The sequence below is a fragment of the Cynocephalus volans genome, chromosome 14, assembly GCF_027409185.1.
Source record: "Cynocephalus volans isolate mCynVol1 chromosome 14, mCynVol1.pri, whole genome shotgun sequence".
In the NCBI taxonomy this organism is placed as follows: Eukaryota; Metazoa; Chordata; class Mammalia; order Dermoptera; family Cynocephalidae; genus Cynocephalus; species Cynocephalus volans.
In genome coordinates, this window is record NC_084473.1 from 23,374,220 (window position 1) to 23,393,386 (window position 19,167).

Here is a 19,167-nt window from a genome sequence, read left to right on the forward strand (position 1 = left end):
CAAGGGTAAAGATCTCCTTACCGGTCATCTTTATTTGAAAAAAAAGAAAGAAAGAAAGAAAGAAAAATTGCTTCCTTAACTGATTCTTCTTTTTTAGTATCATCTGCCTAATGTTTTCCAACTGCAAAATAAGGTATTATTTTTTCTTTAGAATCTATAGTTTTCCTTTAAAATAATAAAGTTGTCTTTCATAGTCCTCTGATGACTTAACTTCCTTTTTTTCTTAGATATTCTCCTGAAAGAAAACACAACATGGTTATTATTTTTCAGCAGTATATGATCACTACAATATGATTTATTCATTCATTTACTATTCCACGAGCATTGTAGGGTGATTACCACTGCTAGGTACCGGAGATACAAGGATGGCTGTATAGTTATAACAGTCCCTGCCCTCATGGAGTTCATTGCCTAGTAGAGGAGATAGATATATACAAATATCAATTATTTCTTTTTTTTTTTTTTTTTTTTTGTCTTTTTCGTGACCGGCACTTAGCCAGTGAGTGCACTGGTCATTCCTATATAGGATCCGAACCCGCGGTGGGAGCGTTGCTGCACTCCCAAGCGCTGCACTCTCCCGAGTGCGCCACGGGCTCGGCCCACAAATATCAATTATATTTCACAATAATAATTGCCACAATAGAGAGATTTGAGCCTGGAGTATGAATTGGTTCCCCATGCAAAGAGAGGACGAAGGATGCATACGGGTGGGCAAAAGGAACAGGATGACACAGGATTAAGGGGAACAAATGAACCCTCTGCTCTCCTCTCCTGTGTGCATTCTATGACTCAGATCTGATTATATATTTTACAAAAAATGCCCAGAAAATAACAAACAAAAACAGCATTGTAAACTTATAAGGCATTTTACGAAAAAAACTCAACTGATTACAGTGCTTCATTTTAATAAAAGCTATTAATAATAATAATAATATAATAATAAAACTTTGAAAACTGATGCTTCGCTCATCAAAAATTCTACTCTTGTTCTTAAATTGAGTGCTGGATATTATTTAACTTGCCTTCCTCTATTGCAATCCTAACAGATGGAAAGGTGGGAAAATAGGAAGGGATTAAGAGACAAAAGAAGTATACTCCTGAAAATTGAACTGCGAGACAAGTTCTACAAAATAAATTATACATTCCAATTGATGTATGTTACAGATTTGGCAATAAAGTCCTAGGAATTCTCATGAGAATAAACAAAATATCAAAACCATGAAATATCTATTTCTATCCATATCTATGTCTATCAGGAGACAAAGCCCAGTTTAAAAAAATTTTTAACCTTTTTTTATGTTTTATTTACTTTTTCTTTTCGATTTGTTTTTTTCTTGTTTATCCAGAGTCCAGTTCTTTAGCATATGGATTCAGTTTTAGAGTGAGGCAACTCTTAGATGAAGGAACTAGGAAACTAGGTTGGCTTCTGAGAATTAAGTCTATCCCCCAACTTTAGTTTACAGAGAGGTCACAAGAAATTTTTAGAAAAAATTATAGTTCTCTGATTGTTGCTTTGCCTCCCACGGATTTGTCACCCCTTTTCCCCTGGGTGACTGAGCCACCAAAGATTACTCAAAGCCCATCTGTTTTGAGCAGTGAGAAGCCCCGGAAAGGGGTTAATATTCCAAAACTTCCTCAAGCACGAGGAGTCATTCTTCCATTTGGGAAATTAACCACGAATTGGGGTTCTCTTCCTGCATTTATTCTCCAGGCCAAGAAGTTACAGGAAGAGACATAGGTGGAGTTTTGCTAAGTACAGTTTAACAAGTTTTACAATAGAAGCTGGTAACATTCAGTAAAAACAAGTCAGTTGACATTAGGCAATTAAGTGATCCAGTAACAAAGGCCTGATTTAGCAGACATTCCTTTTCCCTCTAGCAGCTTTTTAGTAACTTTACATATCAATTAGTAACTTGTCTGTCTTAGAACCAGCAGCCTTGCTGTGTAACGATTCTTATTTTGCAAGAGACTCAATGCCCTGAGGGAAGTTTCCTGTCCTTTGCAAGGTCAATATTTGAAACTGCAAGGCTTTGGAAAACCAGGCCCTGTGAGGTACATTTGCTTTATGAATCCTCTACATCTGATAATTCAATAATAGTACTAAAAACAAGTCACAAAATGTTCTTAAGTTTCTTTCTTTTTTAAAACTGAGGACCAAGAATTAAAGATATTAATATTTTACTCATGTATGAGACTCATTAATATATGTTTTAAAAACAAGCCTGATTAATTTGTGTTAGAGAAGTATCTTAGACTCCTTTACCAAATACTGTTTAAAGATTTTATTTTTCATTTTTTTACTGCTATTAATATCTTATTATACATGTTTATATTTCCAGCTTTTAACAAATACAATAGTTTTATTTCATAATTGGAATATAATATGGAAAAATAGAATTAAAAGATAACACAAATCTTCTTATGAAATTTTTGAAGTACCCTTGTATATTTCTCTTCAATATGCTGTTTAGTGTACTATCGTGACAGACAATGTATCAAAATTAACCTACTTAATTATTTAGTAGTGGATATATATATAACATATATACACACATATAACAAATGCTTTATTATGAATAACATTCTGAAAAACATTCATGCAGATTAAATTATATGCCTAACTTTGATTATCTCTAGGCAAATTCTCTTAAATGGAACTGTTAGGACAAAGAGTTGATCATATTGAGGACTGTTTATAATCTATAACAGGACTGTTCAAAGTTCCCTAAAGGTTTTCTTTAATTAATAAGTGGCATACTCCTAGAATCTTTTAGAATTAAAATTTTAAATGGTCATAATTCTTTAATTCTCAAATTTTCTACAGTGATCATGTATAATTTTTCAATAGAAAAAACATAATTAAAAGAATAAGAAGTGAAGGAAAGAAAAGTAAGTAATGATACATCTGGCTCCTGAGTGCGTATCAGCCTTGCCAATCCCTCATGAGCATCCAACCACTTCCAAGATAACCTTTTCCTTCCCAAAGCAGTGGGATCTTATTGGCATGATGTCTAGCCATCTAACGAGTACACATTCTTTGGAGTCTTTTGTGGCCCTATGCAAGAATACCAACCTTCAGTGTCAGCCACAGAACCTACACTACAGTGGTCAGGTTAACTTCTCTGGTTGGGGTATTAGCCCTGGGCCCTAGCTGATAGGATGGAGCCTGACTTCTTGACAGTCTAATTGCCCATCTTCCTATCCTCATTTTCTAGTTACTTTAATTGAAAAATTAGCCCAGTTCTGTATGTCTCTAGTCTGTCTTCTGCTCCTACCCTAATCTACTGAAACTGAATGTCCCTCACTCAAATCCTGACACCTGTCCAGAAAGGGTCCTTGGTGGTTGTAATAGCTTGTCTGTCCCTGGTTGGACTTCACTCTTGCTATTTGGTGTTTCCTAAGTTTTGTCTTGCCTAGGCTTAGTCTTATTTGCGCCCAGAATACCTCATTGCCAGCCATGTAGCATGGTTTATGAGAATCCCCTCCAGAGAACTATTTATGACATGTGGGAAGGTCTGTACACATTTGTGTGTGTACTTAATTTCTCAGTCAAGGCTTTCAAATTCAGTTCTCTGGAGCATTCCCTGACTCTGCTAGGCAGAAGTCATTCATTTATTTGATCATCAAACACGTATTAATTGCTTACTTAGCAACAGGCACTATGTTAGGTGGGACAATGATTAAGACAAAATACTTGCCTTGCAGGGAGGGGGTTCACAATCTATATAAACAAAGAATTCTGATGGGGAAAAGAATAAATGTATGCTTAAAATACATAGTACAGTGTGAGAGAAGCCCAGAATCGACCTGGGTCTTCAATGATAATTATGAATTAGCCAACCAGATGTGAGGAGGCAGGGACAGAATGGGAAAATATTTCAGGCAGATAGGACAGCATATGTAAATGCATGGAAGGCAGAGACTATGTATATATTTGTGTGTGTGCGTGTGTGGGTATGGCTGGCTGGTACAGGATAAGACTATATCTTAACCAACTTTGATTCCCTAGTTTAGCTAGGATAGTGCAGGCCACTAAGTACTTGTTGAAAGAATGAATAGACAGCTATTTTCCTTACCAGAGGCTTCAAAGATGTGTTTAAGCAACTCCAAATAATATTTTTTTAGAAATTTAAATTTAGATTAAAAAATCTAAACACAAACACAATTTACCATTAATTAATCAATTAATTAAAAAGATGACCGGTAACCCTTGACTTGGTGCTGTCAGCACCACGCTCTCCCAAGTGAGCTAACCAACCATCCCTATATAGGGATCCGAACCCTTGGCCTTGGGGTTGTCAGCACCACACTCTCCCAAGTGAGCTAAGTGGCCATCCCTATATAGGGATCCGAAGCTATGGCCTTGGTGTTATCAGCACCACACTCTCCCGAGTAAGCCACAGTCCGGCCCCCACAATTTACCGTTTATTAAGCTCAACTCTCAGAGATATAATTTCCCAGTTAGTTCTCTATTAAATCTTCATTGAAAAACGTGTAGACATGGTAGGGGAATGCAGTATACACCAACACGGTGGCTGACTGGCTCACGGTAACTTCTTTTTCTGTAAAATGTCCCCTTGTATAGGGTGGGCCCCCAGCAGCTACATCTCTGTCTTTTTACCCTGCTGCCTCCCTGCTCCCCTACCCCACTCTTCATAAACAGCTGACTGACGCAGGGGTAAACCATATGACCCAAGACTTGTCACATTAGGGGCCTAAGAGAAATTAAGGGGTAGGATGAGAGGCTTGGCCATGAGACCAGCCAGGAAAAGAAAGCCAGGAAGCAGTTTGCAATGGGACAGAACAAAGCTGACTCACTTAGAAGCAGAGATAAGACAGAATCCTAGCCGTGTTTCAGTCCCCAGGATCCACTTTCCCTGTAGCTCGCTGCACCCTGTCCTTCCAGTGGTTATGGAAGTAACCCTGGTTTCCTTCCAATAACTTCCTACTTTCTGCCCTAGCTGGTTTGAGTTGGGTCTCTGTCACTTGGAGTCAGATGAACCTACTAATACAGGCATTGGGAGGCAAACTTACCCAGCTTCTCTGTGGCTTCCACACAGATACTAGGATACATGCCCTCAGTGTAAGTTGCCACCAGAAGATACAGACGGGTCTTCACAACAACCACACCAGTGTTTTCCTGCATGAAGAATAAAATAGAATGCCTTGCTCTTGGTCCTAATCACAGGACCAGCCACAGTTACGCTCCAGGCACATTTCTCACCATTTCTGACTTCCATATATTCAAATATTTGTTTCTGGACTTCCATTCTTTTCCACTAATTTAGCTGTCTTTTCTCAAAAAGTTTCAGACTGTCGTAATAACAGCATATGTATTTTGAAACAGTTCCCTAATTAATCGTAACATACCCTTATCTCAATGGGAACAACTAATATAATGGAACAGTATACATTTTGGAATTGGATGGTTCTGAGCTTGAATCCCAGCATCTTCATTTTCTGCTGCATGACTATGGAAGAGTTATTTAACCTTGTTAAATCTATTTCTTCATCGGTAAAATGAGGCTATTTAGTTTATAATGTGGGTGAAGTGTGCCTAACCATGTATTAGTCTGTTTTGCGTGGCTATAACAGAATACCTGAGACTGGGTAATTTCTTTTCTTTTCTTTTTTTTTTTTTTGTCGTTTTTTCGTGACCGGAACTCAGCCGTGAGTGCACCGGTCAGTCCTATATAGGATCCCAACCCGCGGCGGGAGCGTCGCCGCGCTCCCAGCGCAGCACTCTACCAAGTGCGCCACGGGCTCGGCCCTAGACTGGGTAATTTCTAAAGAAAACAAAATTTATTGCTTACAGTTTCTGAGGCTGGGAAGTCCAAAGTCCATGGTGGTGGCAACAGTGACCCAGGGGTCTCACATTGCAAGATGGTGGAAGCAGAGAGAGCAGAGAGCGAGAAAGACAGACAGACTCTCCCCTTCTTTCAAAGCCCTCAGAACCATGCCCCTGACCACCATTTTTAATCCATTCACTACTGAATGGGTCCTACAATCCAATCACCTCTTTAAGGCTCCACCTTTCAATTACCATAATAGGATTTCCCACCCTCTTCACAGTCACAGTGGGTGCTAATTTCTAATACATAACACTTGGGGGACACATTCAAGTTTCAGGGAGTTTTGGGGGGACATGATTCAATCCACTACACCATAATATAAGGCATACAGTGAATGTGAATTTCACCTCCTTAATTCCTTACAGACAACAAAGAGCCAAGAGAGGCTTTAAGCACAGGAGTGACATTGCTTTATTTTTTTTAAGGAGGAGGATGTAGAATATGAAGGATGGACTGTAGTGGGTAGTTCAGGCAATGTTCAGTTGATAGATTCTGGAATGAATGTTTCTCAAAACCAGGCTCTCTGATAGTACTATCTTTCACAAATGACTTTGTGGCTGTTTCAGACAATGCCTCAACGCAGTAAAGGGCTTACTCTGTTTCGCAGAGAGGATGAGGAGTGAAAAAGAAAATTGAAATAAAATTCTTTTCTTAAGGTTTTTTACCCAGCTTTCTTCAAATCTTGAACACTCACATTCTTAGCATAAAGAGAATGTTCATCTGCCCGGACACATTTATAAACCTTTTCCTTGAAATACAATCCTTCTCTTCGGGCTTGCAAAGGGTTCTTGGCAAATCCATTCACAAGTGTTCGGACATCACTGGGCATTACCTGGAAAGGTTAAATATTTAGACCAGGAGTTGGCAAACTATGACTAGTGGCCAGCCAAATTTGGCCCACTGCCAGTTTTTTATGGCCTGCAAGCTAAGAATGATTTTCACATTTTTAAATGGTTGGAGAAAAAAAATCAAAAAATGAATAATACTTTTGGGCCAGCTTGTTTTGTGGATCACTCAGGAGAGTGCGGTGCTGATAACACCAAGGCCATGAGTTCAGATCCTATATAGGGATGGCCGGTTCGCTCACAGGCTGAGCGTGGTGCTGACAACACCAAGCCAAGGGTTGAGATCCCCTTACCGGTCATCTTAAAAAAAAAAAAAAGAATAATACTTTGTGACACGTGAGAACTATATGATATTCAACTTACAGTGTCCATAAATAAAGTTTTATTGGAACATAGTCACATCCATTGTTTTATATATTATCTATGTCTGCTTTTCCATTACAACTGCAGAGTTAGGTGGTTCTGACATAGATCGTATGGCCCGGAAACCTAAAGTATTTTCTATGGCTCTTTAAGAAAAAGTTTAAGTCTTATGCCCCAACCTTTTTTTCTTACACTGAATCCTGGTGATGTTACACACAGGCTCCGCTCCTGAAGTTTGATCAGCGCTGCGCCGTCCACGTGCTTCGTTCCCAGGAGGGTATCTAACAGTAAGTTGTGCAGATGGCTCATGCTCCCTCAGTTCTGAAACGGGAACCACAGTTGAAAACACCCGCTCTGGTTAGCTTTTATTTTTTTGTTTTTGTTTTTGGTGGCTGGCGGGAGTGGGGACCCGAACCCTTAACCGTGGTTTGATAACACCGTGCTCTAACCTAAGGATCTAACCGGCCAGCCTCTAGCTAGCTTTTAAAAGGCATGAGAATACAAATGTCCCAAAGACACTTAAGTCAATATCAGCAGGTGCACTTTGAAAAGATGAGTGGAAACGGGCGGCCCATCATCTCGTGTCCACTAATACTCAAAGAGGAAACCAGAATCACAGAGAATTCGCGGTGCACAGAGTGGATTATGAAGTTGGGTCTGGAAAATCAGTGTCATACTTTTCTAGCTATGTCAATGGTAGAATCAGAATCATCTGGGATTTAAAAACAAGCAAACCAACCAGCCAAAAAATAAAGACTAGCCGGGAAGGCGAACCACTGAGCTCAGTAAACGAGACCACATGAGTACGCTGGTCACCGTTCCTCACATTCCCTTCCCGCTGACCAGCATCGACGCCAACTCTGGACACTGATGAGCACCCCAGGGGACTACAAACCCCTGTAGGGCACTTAATCCAACATTTTCCGCACAAGTGCCCAAGTCTTCCTGGACCGTCCTCCTCAGGACAACCGCCACAAACACGTGTCCTCTCGGGGGACACTGCAGGGCCGGCGCCCCTTTCCCGCCACTGTCTCCCCGTGGATTGGCTCGCTCGGGGGACAGGACTGGGACCGCGGAGGGGCGGTGGGTGCGGTTAACTTCCAGTCCTGTGGGCTGGGGAGACGCACCCGACACCGAGGACTTGGGGACGGGACGCCACCCCACTCGGGGCGGGAGTGCCGAGGACCCGCCAGTCAACGGACGCAGGGGAAAGCGGCGGCGGGACTGGCTGTGACAGCCCTCGTCACCGAGAAGCGGGGACCACAGCCGCTTGGCAAAGCACGGCCGACCCACGACCACCGCTGCGCGGCCGCAGTCCTCCTCCCGCCTCGGCGTCGTCCGCGTGGACTCCTTGTCTTCTTCCGCGGCGGAGGGGCCGCGTTCCGGCGACATTCGACGCGAACACTCGCACATTCCGAAGCCGCGGCCTCACGCGGAGGCTGCAGGACCGGGAGGACTCACTTTCCGCCTCATCCGGACGACTCCCGGGCCTTGGGCCGTCGGGCTGGGCCCCTGCGTGGCGCGGAAGAGCCCAGCCCTGCCGGCCGTGGGAGGGGAGCTGAGGTGCCTGTCGTGGCCGGCAGCCGCCCTGCCAGGCCGGGGCGGTCCCCGCGCGCCGTCTCCGCGCGAGAGGCCGGGGGCTGGGGGTGGGAGTGGGGGTGGCGGCCGCCCGCAGCCTGCTCGCGGGGCGGTGGGGACAGGCCGGGGAGCGAGTGCTGTGGGTCTGCAGACGCCAGTGGCCGCTTCTCCTCAGATGCAGGCTCCGGGGGCGCGTGGGGCCTCTCGGAACTTGAAGACTCCACATTTTCACCGAAGCCCCTCCTTTCTTTCTCTAAGCAGCTCAGCCTGGGCTTCAGTACACAGAAAGTTGCAACTCAGGAAAGTGCTGCAAATGGGGCTCCTAGAGGCCAGGCTGAAACTGCCACAGTGGCCCGAATGGGACACCGCGTAGGAGGTGGGACGCCATTCCAAGGAGTTTGTTCAAAGAGAATTTCCCCTGCTTAGAGGAGGCTGGCGCTGAAGACGTCATCAGGAGCCTCTGGTAAAGGCCTCTTGTTAGGGAAAGTGTGGATGGCTAATGTCCAAAATCCATTTCATGTCCATTCAAGGTCACACGTACTGATTATTAACAGAAGAGAAAATAAGATGATTGTGAATTTTCATTATTAAATAAACAAATTTTTAGTTTTTCTAAGGGCTTTGTTACTTGTGACCACAATGAAAGACGTAGACAGTGATGATCTGATAACTGGCCCGCTTCCCAAGCTCAGGAGCTCGAAAGAATGGTTGGAACCACGGACGCTCTCTTTTATGGAGGTATAATAGCATGGCACTTTGGGGTTTGCTTCGGTAGCTGCAGTGAAAAGTGGCTTGTGCTAAATGTGTTATTCTTTTCTGTTTCGTTCTTTTTATTATTCCCTTCGCTGTCCTAACTTTGTATTTACTTTGCTGTTCATTTTCTAGCTTCTTAAGGTGGAATCATAGGTCATTAATTATATACCTTTTCTAATACAACGAAGCTGTACGTTTCTCTTCAAGCACTGCTTTAGCTGCTTCACCCGAATTTTGACACGTTGTATTGTTTTTAGATTGTAATTTCTTTTTTTCTAAAAAGCTTTTAAAAGGTATATTGATATATAACTGCATATATTTAAAGTGTACAGTTTAAGTTTTGACATACGTATACATACAGGAAACCATCACACAATCAAGACAATGAACATATTCAATACTCCCAAAGTTGTCTCATCATCGCGTCCCTTTGTAATCACTCCCTCCCCGCCTCGACTCCCCAGGGGAACGGCTGGGTCATATGGTAAATGAATTTAACTTTATGAAGCTGCCAAACTTTTCTAAAGCCATTGGCTTATTTTACATTCTGACTAGCAGGGTATGAGAGTCCCAGTTGTTTAATGTTCTAGCCAACATGTGATATGGTCTTTTTTTTTTCTTTTTTGTATAGTCTTTTTAATTTGAGAAATTCTGAAAGATGTATAGTGGTACCTCATTGTGCTTTTAATTTGCATTTTCCTAATGACTATTGATGTTAAGCATCTTTTCAAGTCTTACTTTCCATTTATAAATATTCTTTGGTGCAGTGTTTGTTCATGTCTTTTGCCCGTGTATTTTCTGTCTTTTTTTCCCTTTCTCCTTCCTTCCTTCCTTCCTTCTCCCTTCCTTCCTTCCTCTCTTTTGCCAATTTTTAAAATTGAGTTGTTTGTTTTTTTATTGCTGACTTTTATTGTTGAGATACAATTCATATACTATAAACTTCACTATGTTCAAGTGTACAATTCAGTGTTTTTTAGTATATTTAGAAGGTTGCACAATTGTGACCATTATCTAATTCCAGAACATTTTCATCACCACAGAAAGAAGCTTTGCACCCTTTAGCAGTCACTCTCCATTCCCCTCTCACCCTGGCCACTGGCAACACTAATCTACTTTCTGTCCCTATGGATTTGCCTATTCTGGACATTTTGTGCAAATGGAATCATACAGTATATGGTCCTTTGTGACTGACTTCTTTGACTTAGTATGATGTTTTCGAGGTTCATCCGTGCTGTAGTGTGATCAGTACTTCTCCCTTTTAATGGCTAAATAATATTCCATTGTATGGGTACCACATTTTGTTTATCTATTCATCAGTGGATGGACATTTGAGTTGTTTCTTGTTTTTTTCTATAAAGAATAATGCTGCTATGAACATTTGTGTACAAGTTTTTGTGTGAATATATGTTTTCAGTTCTCTATAATCAATGAGTGGAATTTCTGGGTCATATGGTCACTGTATGTTTAACTTTTGGAGGAACTGCCAAACTACTTCCCCACAGCAGATATACCATTTTACGTTCTCATCAGCAATGTGTGCGGGATCTAATTTCTCCACTGCTTGGAGTTCATTGAACTGCAGGACCATAGCAGCATCTACTGTAGGACCAATTTTGTTCCAGTGCTGATACAATACCCCTCCAAGTACTCAGCTCTATATTCTGTGAACAATGGCGGTTTTCACTCTGGCTGGTGTTGAGGGGAACCTTCCCAGGGCTGTATGACCTCTAAAGATTGCTCCCCTGATCCTTTCAGGTGTTTCTTTGCACAGTGTTTCTTTGGATAGTTTTCCCACATACGTATAATGTTTAGCATTCAGCAGAAGATTCAAGGGGGACCCTCTGCAGATTTTCAGAGCTCTTTCGCTGTTGTAGCTCTCCTCTCTATTGTACTCTACTCTGTGATATCTAACTGCCCTGGATTCCCTAGACTCCCAGCACCCCTCCTCAGTTCAGGGAGACAGTTGGACTGTTTGTTTTTTGGTTTTCGTTTTTCAGGGGCCACTTCCCTTCATTGCCTGATATCTGATATTTTGAAAACTATTGTTTCATTAGTTTAATTTCTTTTTTCATTTTTTCAGGTGGGAAGATAAATCTGTTCCCTGTTACTCTATCTATTCTCATCCAACTGTTCTTCAGTTTTTTTCCCACTCCATTCTTTTATTCCTCACTTCTGCAACTCTAATTACCGATTCATTGAATCTTTTGATATTGTCTCATAGGTCACTGTAGCTCTGTTCATTATTTTCCAATCTTTTTTCTCTTTTTTCCAGATTGGATAATTTCTTTCTTTCTTTTTTTTCTGGTGGCTGGTTGGTATGGGGATCCAAACCCTTGACCTTGGTGTTACACGGCTGCTCTTAACTAGCTGAGCTATCTGGACAGCACCAGATAATTTCTAATGATGTGTTTTATTCAAATTCACTGACTCTTCTTATATCATCTCCAATCTGCTGTTAAACCCACTGAGGTTTGTTTTTAAAATTTAAGAACTGTATTTTTCCACTTGGTTCTTTTTTACAGTTTCTGTTTCTCTGCTGAGATCTTCTATTTAATTGTGAGAATATTTTCCTTTCACTTCTTAAGCATAGCTATAGCTGTCCTAAAATCCTTGTCTTCTAATTCCAACATGTAGGCCATTTCAGAGTTGGTCTCCATTGATTGCATTTTTTAAATTTGTTTTTGATTTTTTATTTTCATGATTGTCTTTTTCTTAAGTATGGGACAGTTTTCTGTTTCCCGTGTGTATAGTAATTCTAGATTATGTGTTGGACATTATGAATGATACATGGTAAAGGGTCTGGATTCTGTTGTGTTCTGCTGAAGAAAATTTGTTATTATTTTTTTTGTTAGCGTATTCATTATTACAAATCATACTTATTCTTTATGCTTCTTATCCAATCTCTCTCCATCCACTCCTTCTTCCCCCTCTAATAACCATAGATTTGTTCTCTCTTTCTGATAGATTAACTATTTCTCTGTTGATTTGTTGCCTAAATGATCTGTCCAGTACTGAGAAAGGTGTGTTCAGGTCCCCCACAATTATTGTATCGTAGATGCTTCTTCTGTTACTCTGGAGTGTGCTTTGTGGAGAGAGAGGACCTCTTCTTTTTTTTTTTTTTTTTTTTTTGGTCTCTGCTGATGACTCTCTTTGTGTCAAAGCACTTGCGGATCTGGTGTGCCATCAGCATGGTGGCTGTGACTACTGCTATAGTGAGTAGCTGCTTTTATGGCAGCTGTGGCAATTGCAGTGGCTATAGTGGGCTGCCTGTATGGAAATGGTGTTTTGGGGGTGCTCTTTACCTGGTTGTGGCTGGATTTGGCTTCCTCCAGCTCTATGCCTCAGGACCCTGGTGGGGCCTCAGGGCAGTGGTAGCAGTGTGCCTGGTTTGCTGAAGAATATTGAGGTTTTGTTTTAGTAGGCAGTTAACTTGGCTGAACTCAAACTCCAAACTTAGTTTCTTCTGCAGTTGGAAGCAGGTGAAATACTGGTTAGTCTTTTTTAGCTTTAGCTGGGCTGCATGGAATCTGCCTTGTGCATACACAGTTCAAGAATCTGCCAGAGATTTGGTCAGAGTTCATTTGCAGAATTTGTGGTATCCCTTTTATGGCCTTCTCCTTTCAGGTATTTTTTTTTTTTTTTTCTCTCTCTCTCACCTCCCAACTCCCATGATTGCCCTGAACTCTGTCTTCTAATTCTGAACCCATAAGACTGACTATTTCTAATTGAGTTTTAGCAATCTCCTTTAGCTCTGACTAGGCCTGTTCTCAGGCAAAAGTCCATGAAAAACTGAAAATTAATCCAATGATTTCCTCTTTTTCCAAGTGTTAACTATCCTCCAGTTTCTTTCTGCTTTTGATCACTCTCCAGTGTCTTCAGATTGTTGTTTTTTATATTTTTGTCTAGAATATTAATTCAGTATACATCTTCGTTGAGAACATCAGACTTGCCAGGAATAGCAACTGTATTAGGCAAAAAAGAACAAAGAAAAGGAATTTGGAATTAGATACTTTTGAGTTTAAATTCTGGTTCAGCTCTGGATTTTCTAGGCTTCTAGTTGCTGATTAACTCCTATGAGCCTTAACTTCCTTGAGTGTTAATGGGGAGGATAGTTTTGAGATTATGACATTTTACTTATGTGTTCTAGAAATAAGAGTATGGAACTGAAGACAACTACTTCCACTAACAATTTGGGCATATTTTATTTTTCAGTAATGGGAGGATTTTAAAGATAATTCTTTGCTAGGAATCAACCTCTTGTATTTTCTGGGAGGTATATAATTGTAGAAAATTTGTTATAAAAATGGAAAAGTTAGTGTTGTTTGACCCTTGACTTGGTGTTGTCAGCACCACGCTCAGCCAGTGAGCTAACCGGCCATCCCTATATGGGATCCGAACCCGTGGCCTTGGTGTTATCAGCACCACACTCTCCCGAGTGAGCCACGGGCTGGCCCTGTTTGAACTATTTTCTAAAGATTGTGTTGCTTTAAAATCTGAAAATGTGGGCCGAGCCCGTGGCGCACTTGGTAGAGTGCGGCGCTGGGAGCGCTGCAACGCTCCCGCCGCGGGTTGGATCCTATATAGGACTGGCCGGTGCATTCACTGGCTGAGTGCCGGTCATGAAAAGGACAAAAAAAAAAAAAATAAAATAAATAAAAAAATAAATAAATAAATAAAATCTGAAAATGTGACATGTATATAAAATTAATATTTATTATTAATATTGATTTTATAGTAATAGAGTCTTCACTAATGGTAAATGATTTTATTCCAATTATATTTATGTCCCTGCTGTCTGAGAAAAGTTGTTTCAGTCTCTCAGGTAATTTATAAGTTGTCTATAAAAATTAATTAAATGAATGTAAGAAGACTTTAAGATAAAGTTTCTTTTATTTCAATAAGAGCTTTCTTTCATTTTTGAGAAGATCCAACTACCTGTTTTATTATAAAATTTTACATTTACTGTACAGTTGTAAGTTTATGGATAAAAATATAACTCATTTAAAAAATTTTTTCTAATCTACAGTCTTTTTATGAGGCTGCTTCAAAAAGTTCATGGAAAAATAGCAATATAATGACTACAAATTTTTCTTTGAACTTTTAGAAGTACCCTTGTATTTTAGCTTATGTTTAAGTAATTTTCAAAAACAAAATTGGTGGGTGAACTCATTATGGAAGAACAGGAAAAAGGGCCGGAGATAGAATAAAAACTGTTTCTAAGACCTTGTATTATTTTATACAGTGACATTTTTTCTAGGTATAGAGTTTGGCTTAGGTGGCACTAAGCTTTTAGTGAGATTGTTGACATATTTTTAGGTAGTCCTGTAAGAATCAAGGTTGGCCTTATCCATCAAAAAGAGGCCAACAAGAGGCCAGATTGTATCTATTTTAACCCATAAAGGTGAAGGCATTTTATAAGATGTGAAAAAAAGATGGTTTCTAAGTATCATGTGACTCTCTCTGGGCAAGTCATTTGATCATTCTGGGACTCAAAGTGTCCATGTGCTTAGTCATTTTTTGCCTTAGAATGAGCTGTAGCCAAGGGCAGAAAGATTTAAATACTCTTAAAAAAGCACTTGATATGATTTGAAGTATAAAAATTGGATTTACAGAGAACTTTTCAGGAATATGTCTGTCGCATTAAAATATAATGAATCCAGATAGTACTAATAATTTAATTTTTTCAAGATTTGGTTTTCAAAGTTTAATTCTGTCCTTCTAGACCTTAGCTAAAGAAGATACTGATGCAGCTGTTCAATCGATATTATATAGAGAAAATTATTTAATTAAGGTAAGCATTGGCTAGAAATTGTATCTCAATTAAAAATTAAATTTTGTTTTTCCATTTTAGATATGGTACATCCTGTAAAAAGTTTAGAAAATACAGAATATAGAATTGAAAACACTCATTAGTACTGGGATTAACCACAGGAGTCTCTTTGATTGCTTTCACGGATTTCCTCTCTTCCAATACTTTGTGGGGATTCCTTCACAGATACAGCATGTTTCTTCTTAGTGGGGTTTTCACAGAGTCGTCATGAGTGAGCTAATCCTTAAGCTCTGTTATGGGAACACACTGACTAATTATTACTCAGGTGTACATAGGTAAGAATAACACTGGTTGGTTTGTTTTTTTGGTATTCAAGATATTTCATATATGTGGAGTTCTACAATATTTGCTCATTTGTGTTTTGCTTATTTCACTTTGGCATATTGTTTTCGAGGTTAGTCCATGTTGTGGCATATATCAGAACTTCATTCTTTTTTGTGGCTGAATCCATTAATCTGTTGATAAACACTTGGGTTGTTTCTACCTTTTGGCTATTGTGAATAATGCTGCAATGAACATTGGTGTACAAATATCTAAGTCACTGTTTTTAATTCTTTTGGGTACATACCTAGGAGTGGAATTGCTGGTCATGTGGTAATTCTGTTTAACTTTTTGAGGAATTACCAAAACTGGGAATCTTTCAAGACTCTAGGAAATGTTTTTTCTCTTCTCTATGTCTTCAGTTACTGTGTGTGTGTGTGTGTGTGTGTGTGTGTGTGTGTGTGTGTGTGTGTGTGTATAATATATATAAAATATATGTGTATATGAGGTAACTTCAAAAAATTCATAGAAAAGTGGAATTAAAAGATAATATGAATGTTTCCATGAACTTTTTGAAGATTCCTCATGTATATGTGTATATATATACACATACATACACATATGCCTTGTTATATTGTCCCTCCTCCCATTGTTTTGTAGAGTTGTTTTTAGTCTGTCTCCCCAAGGAGAGCAGGCATGTTGTCTCAATTACCCATGCATTTCTTGTTTCCATAATAGTGTGTGTCACATAGTAGAAGCCAAATAAATGACTGAATTAATGAATGCCTTTGTGGGTTATTCTTAGGAATAATTTGAACTTATGAGGTTTAAGTTTTAGAAAATTTTAGAACAAGAAAGCTTTAGGATAATATATTCTTCTTTTCTGTCATTGTTGACTAGGAACTAGATAAGTATTTAAAACATAATGACTTCTTAAATACAAGAAGAAAAGAGATATTATATAAAAGATGGGTTGACCATGTGGCAGATCCTCTCCAGAAGAAAATTATAGAAAAAGTTTGTTCACATACGAAGATTGAAAAAAGGAGACAAGAGGAATTAGATGGTTTTTTAAAATATGTAAACAAACAGGTACTAAGAGATCATTTGATACTTTTTTCAGTTGGTTTAAAAACTATGGTTATTTTTATTCATTTATAATCTTCCAAACAGCCTGCCCCTCCCCTCTCTATATATGTACAATCTAAACTCTGATATACTATAAAGTATTCTTAAATTCAGGGCATGTAGAAAGGACAGTGGAGAGGGTTAGGTCTGTTTTTAACCATGTATATTAGGACCATTTTCCTTTGTTTTTCCCATATTACTAATATTCTTTATCAATTTAAAAAATGTAGACTCTAGGTCCCAATTTTTCCTTTGTTGTGGAACTTGATTATTTGCAAAGCTCCAAAATAGTTCTGTTCTTCTGGCATTTTTAAAAGATCTGAAATGTTTGACTCGTAAGCATTTAAAAACAAATCCCCAAATCTTTTAGTGTTCCAATACTCATTATTAAAATCTAACAAATTTTAAGTAGATTACTTCCATTACTATATTTATCACTTGAATAAATTAATTTCAAATTTGGTCTTCTCTTTTCTTTTGCATTTGTCATCGATGCCACTTTGAAGCATAGGAATGAAACTATGTATTTTTTTAATTCGTTAATTTTAAAATTTTTATTGAACCAAAATTGATTACACATATTTTGGGGGGTCACCATTGAGATATGTTGATTAAATCAATATTACTAGCATATATATTGTTACAAATCGAAATTATTCTTTATGCCCCTTGTTCAGTCTGTCTCCATCCCACCCTCCTTCCCCCTTCCCAGAACTATGTATTTGACTCTCAAGTCTTGATGTGCTCAAAATTAATTGTGCACCACTTGTTCTTATTTGTGGTTTTATTTCCTTCCTATAGAGAAATGTTTTTATAGAACACTATGATCCAAAAGAGTATGATCCTTTTTATATGAGCAAAGAGGACCCCAATTTTCTGAAGGTATGATAGATTTATTATTTTAATTTTGGTATTATGTGTTTGGTTGTTTTAAGCAGCCTTCCTGTATGAGTAGTCCTTTAGTGGTTCACTAACAATGCAATTACATTTTATAGCTTCCCATCTCCATATCTTTGAAAGGAAAAGCCAAAGGCCAAAGTGAATTAAATCTCTGTAAAATCTGAAAATATTGTATAATAATTGGCTAATAAATAATGTTTAAAAATTTCATAAACTTTAAAATCTGTTGCAAAAGTAATACATTTTCACGTTAGATTAATGAGAAAATTGACTTTCAAATAAAAAACCACTCATAATTCCACTACCCAGAACTAACTCATTAACATTTTTTTGTTTATCCTTCTAGACTTCTTTCTATATGTATGTATATATGAGAGGTCTTCAAAAAATTCTTGGGAAGATTTATATTGTCTTTTAATTCTATTTTTCCACAAGCTTTTTGAAGTACCATTGTATATACATTTTTATTTTACAATAGTGGGATTATTTCATACAATTGGTTTTATAATGTGCTTTTTTACCGCCTTCAACAGTTTATGGTTTGCTTCTTTGTCAATAGATATATATAAGTTTAATCGTTGCATGATATTCTCTTATTAATAGCAGCTACCTTGCACTGAAGGCTTAACCAAGTATTAGGACTTTTTTTCCCATTTCGTTTCATCTTCACTGCTACGATGTGATGTAATTCACAGATGAGGAAAGTAAGGCACAGATAGCTTTTTTGTCAGTCACCCAGCTGTAAATGGCAGAGCACAGATGTGTTTTTAATCATATATTGTATCTTGCCATACCATCATTTTGAACATCCAGATTGTTTTTTGCCTATTGCTGTTTTAAATGATAGTATGATGGAAATCTCTGTAGCTGTATATTTATTTTTTTCCTTACGGTAAGTTGCTAGAAGTAGAATGGCTGAATTAAAGGGTATTCATGATTTTGACTCCTATTGCCAAATTGTCCTCCAGATAGGTTGTATAAAACTTACACTTCCACCAGAGAGTCCATTTTCCCATACTTTTGCTAATATTGGATAATATTAAACAAAATAAATCCCTCCCAAAAAACTGCCTTGGATCATAGACATTTTAAGCTGCTGGCATTTGCGTTGGAATTCAAAGATCTTTTCTATTTTTTAAAAATTAGGGGTATATGTGTGTGTGTGCTATTGTCCCTATTTTTTTTTTATTTTTTTTAATTTTTTAATTTTTTTATTTTTTTTTCCTATTTTTTTTTAAATTTAATTTTGTCGATATACATTGTGATTGATTATTGTTTCCCCTTCAGCAAAACCTCCCCTTCCCCCCTCCCCCTCCCCCCCAACAATGTCCTTTCTGTTTGCTTGTCGTATCAACTTCAAGTAATTGTAGTTGTTATATCTTCTTCCCCCACTCTGGTTTGTGTGTGTGTGTGTTTGTGTGTGTGTGTGTGTGAATTTATATATTAATTTTTAGCTCCCACCAATAAGTGAGAACATGTGGTATTTCTCTTTCTGTGCCTGACTTGTTTCACTTAATATAATTCTCTCAAGGTCCATCCATGTTGTTGCAAATGGCAGTATTTCATTCGTTTTTATAGCTGAGTAGTATTCCATTGTGTAGATGTACCACATTTTCCGTATCCACTCATCTGATGATGGACATTTGGGCTGGTTCCA

General features: G+C 38.7%; 2 protein-coding genes across 2 annotated transcripts in view; one reads left to right on the forward strand and one right to left on the reverse strand.

Moving 5' to 3' along the window:
* Positions 1 to 206: 206 nt before the first annotated feature.
* PFN4 (profilin family member 4) lies at positions 207 to 7,369 on the reverse strand. The gene is made up of 4 exons (XM_063077611.1): positions 7,253 to 7,369; positions 6,547 to 6,684; positions 5,035 to 5,140; positions 207 to 235 (listed from the first exon to the last, which is right to left on the reverse strand). Exons 1-4 carry the CDS (start codon positions 7,367 to 7,369, stop codon positions 207 to 209), a joined length of 390 nt encoding a protein of 129 aa, XP_062933681.1.
* Positions 7,370 to 9,274: 1,905 nt separating this feature from the next.
* The window catches only part of FAM228B (family with sequence similarity 228 member B), a 43,641-nt gene continuing 33,748 nt past the window's right edge, over positions 9,275 to 19,167 (forward strand). Inside the window, exons 1-4 of the mRNA XM_063077746.1 lie at positions 9,275 to 9,376; positions 15,114 to 15,182; positions 16,383 to 16,574; positions 17,412 to 17,492. Of these exons, the coding sequence (XP_062933816.1) occupies positions 9,278 to 9,376; positions 15,114 to 15,182; positions 16,383 to 16,574; positions 17,412 to 17,492 (441 nt within the window). The 5' untranslated portion in view covers positions 9,275 to 9,277. The remainder of the gene's footprint in view (positions 9,377 to 15,113; positions 15,183 to 16,382; positions 16,575 to 17,411; positions 17,493 to 19,167) is intronic.

What these genes read in the sequence shown, in the direction of transcription:
- PFN4 (XM_063077611.1), bottom strand. Translation starts at nt 7,369, where the DNA reads ATGAGCCATCTGCACAACTTACTGTTAGATACCCTCCTGGGAACGAAG. An exon ending in TAACATCACCAGGATTCAGT is followed by an intron (nt 6,685 to 7,252) that starts GTAAGAAAAAAA and finishes TAACCTTTCCAG; the next exon opens with GTAATGCCCAGTGATGTCCG. An exon ending in ATTCTCTTTATGCTAAGAAT is followed by an intron (nt 5,141 to 6,546) that starts GTGAGTGTTCAA and finishes TTCTTCATGCAG; the next exon opens with GAAAACACTGGTGTGGTTGT.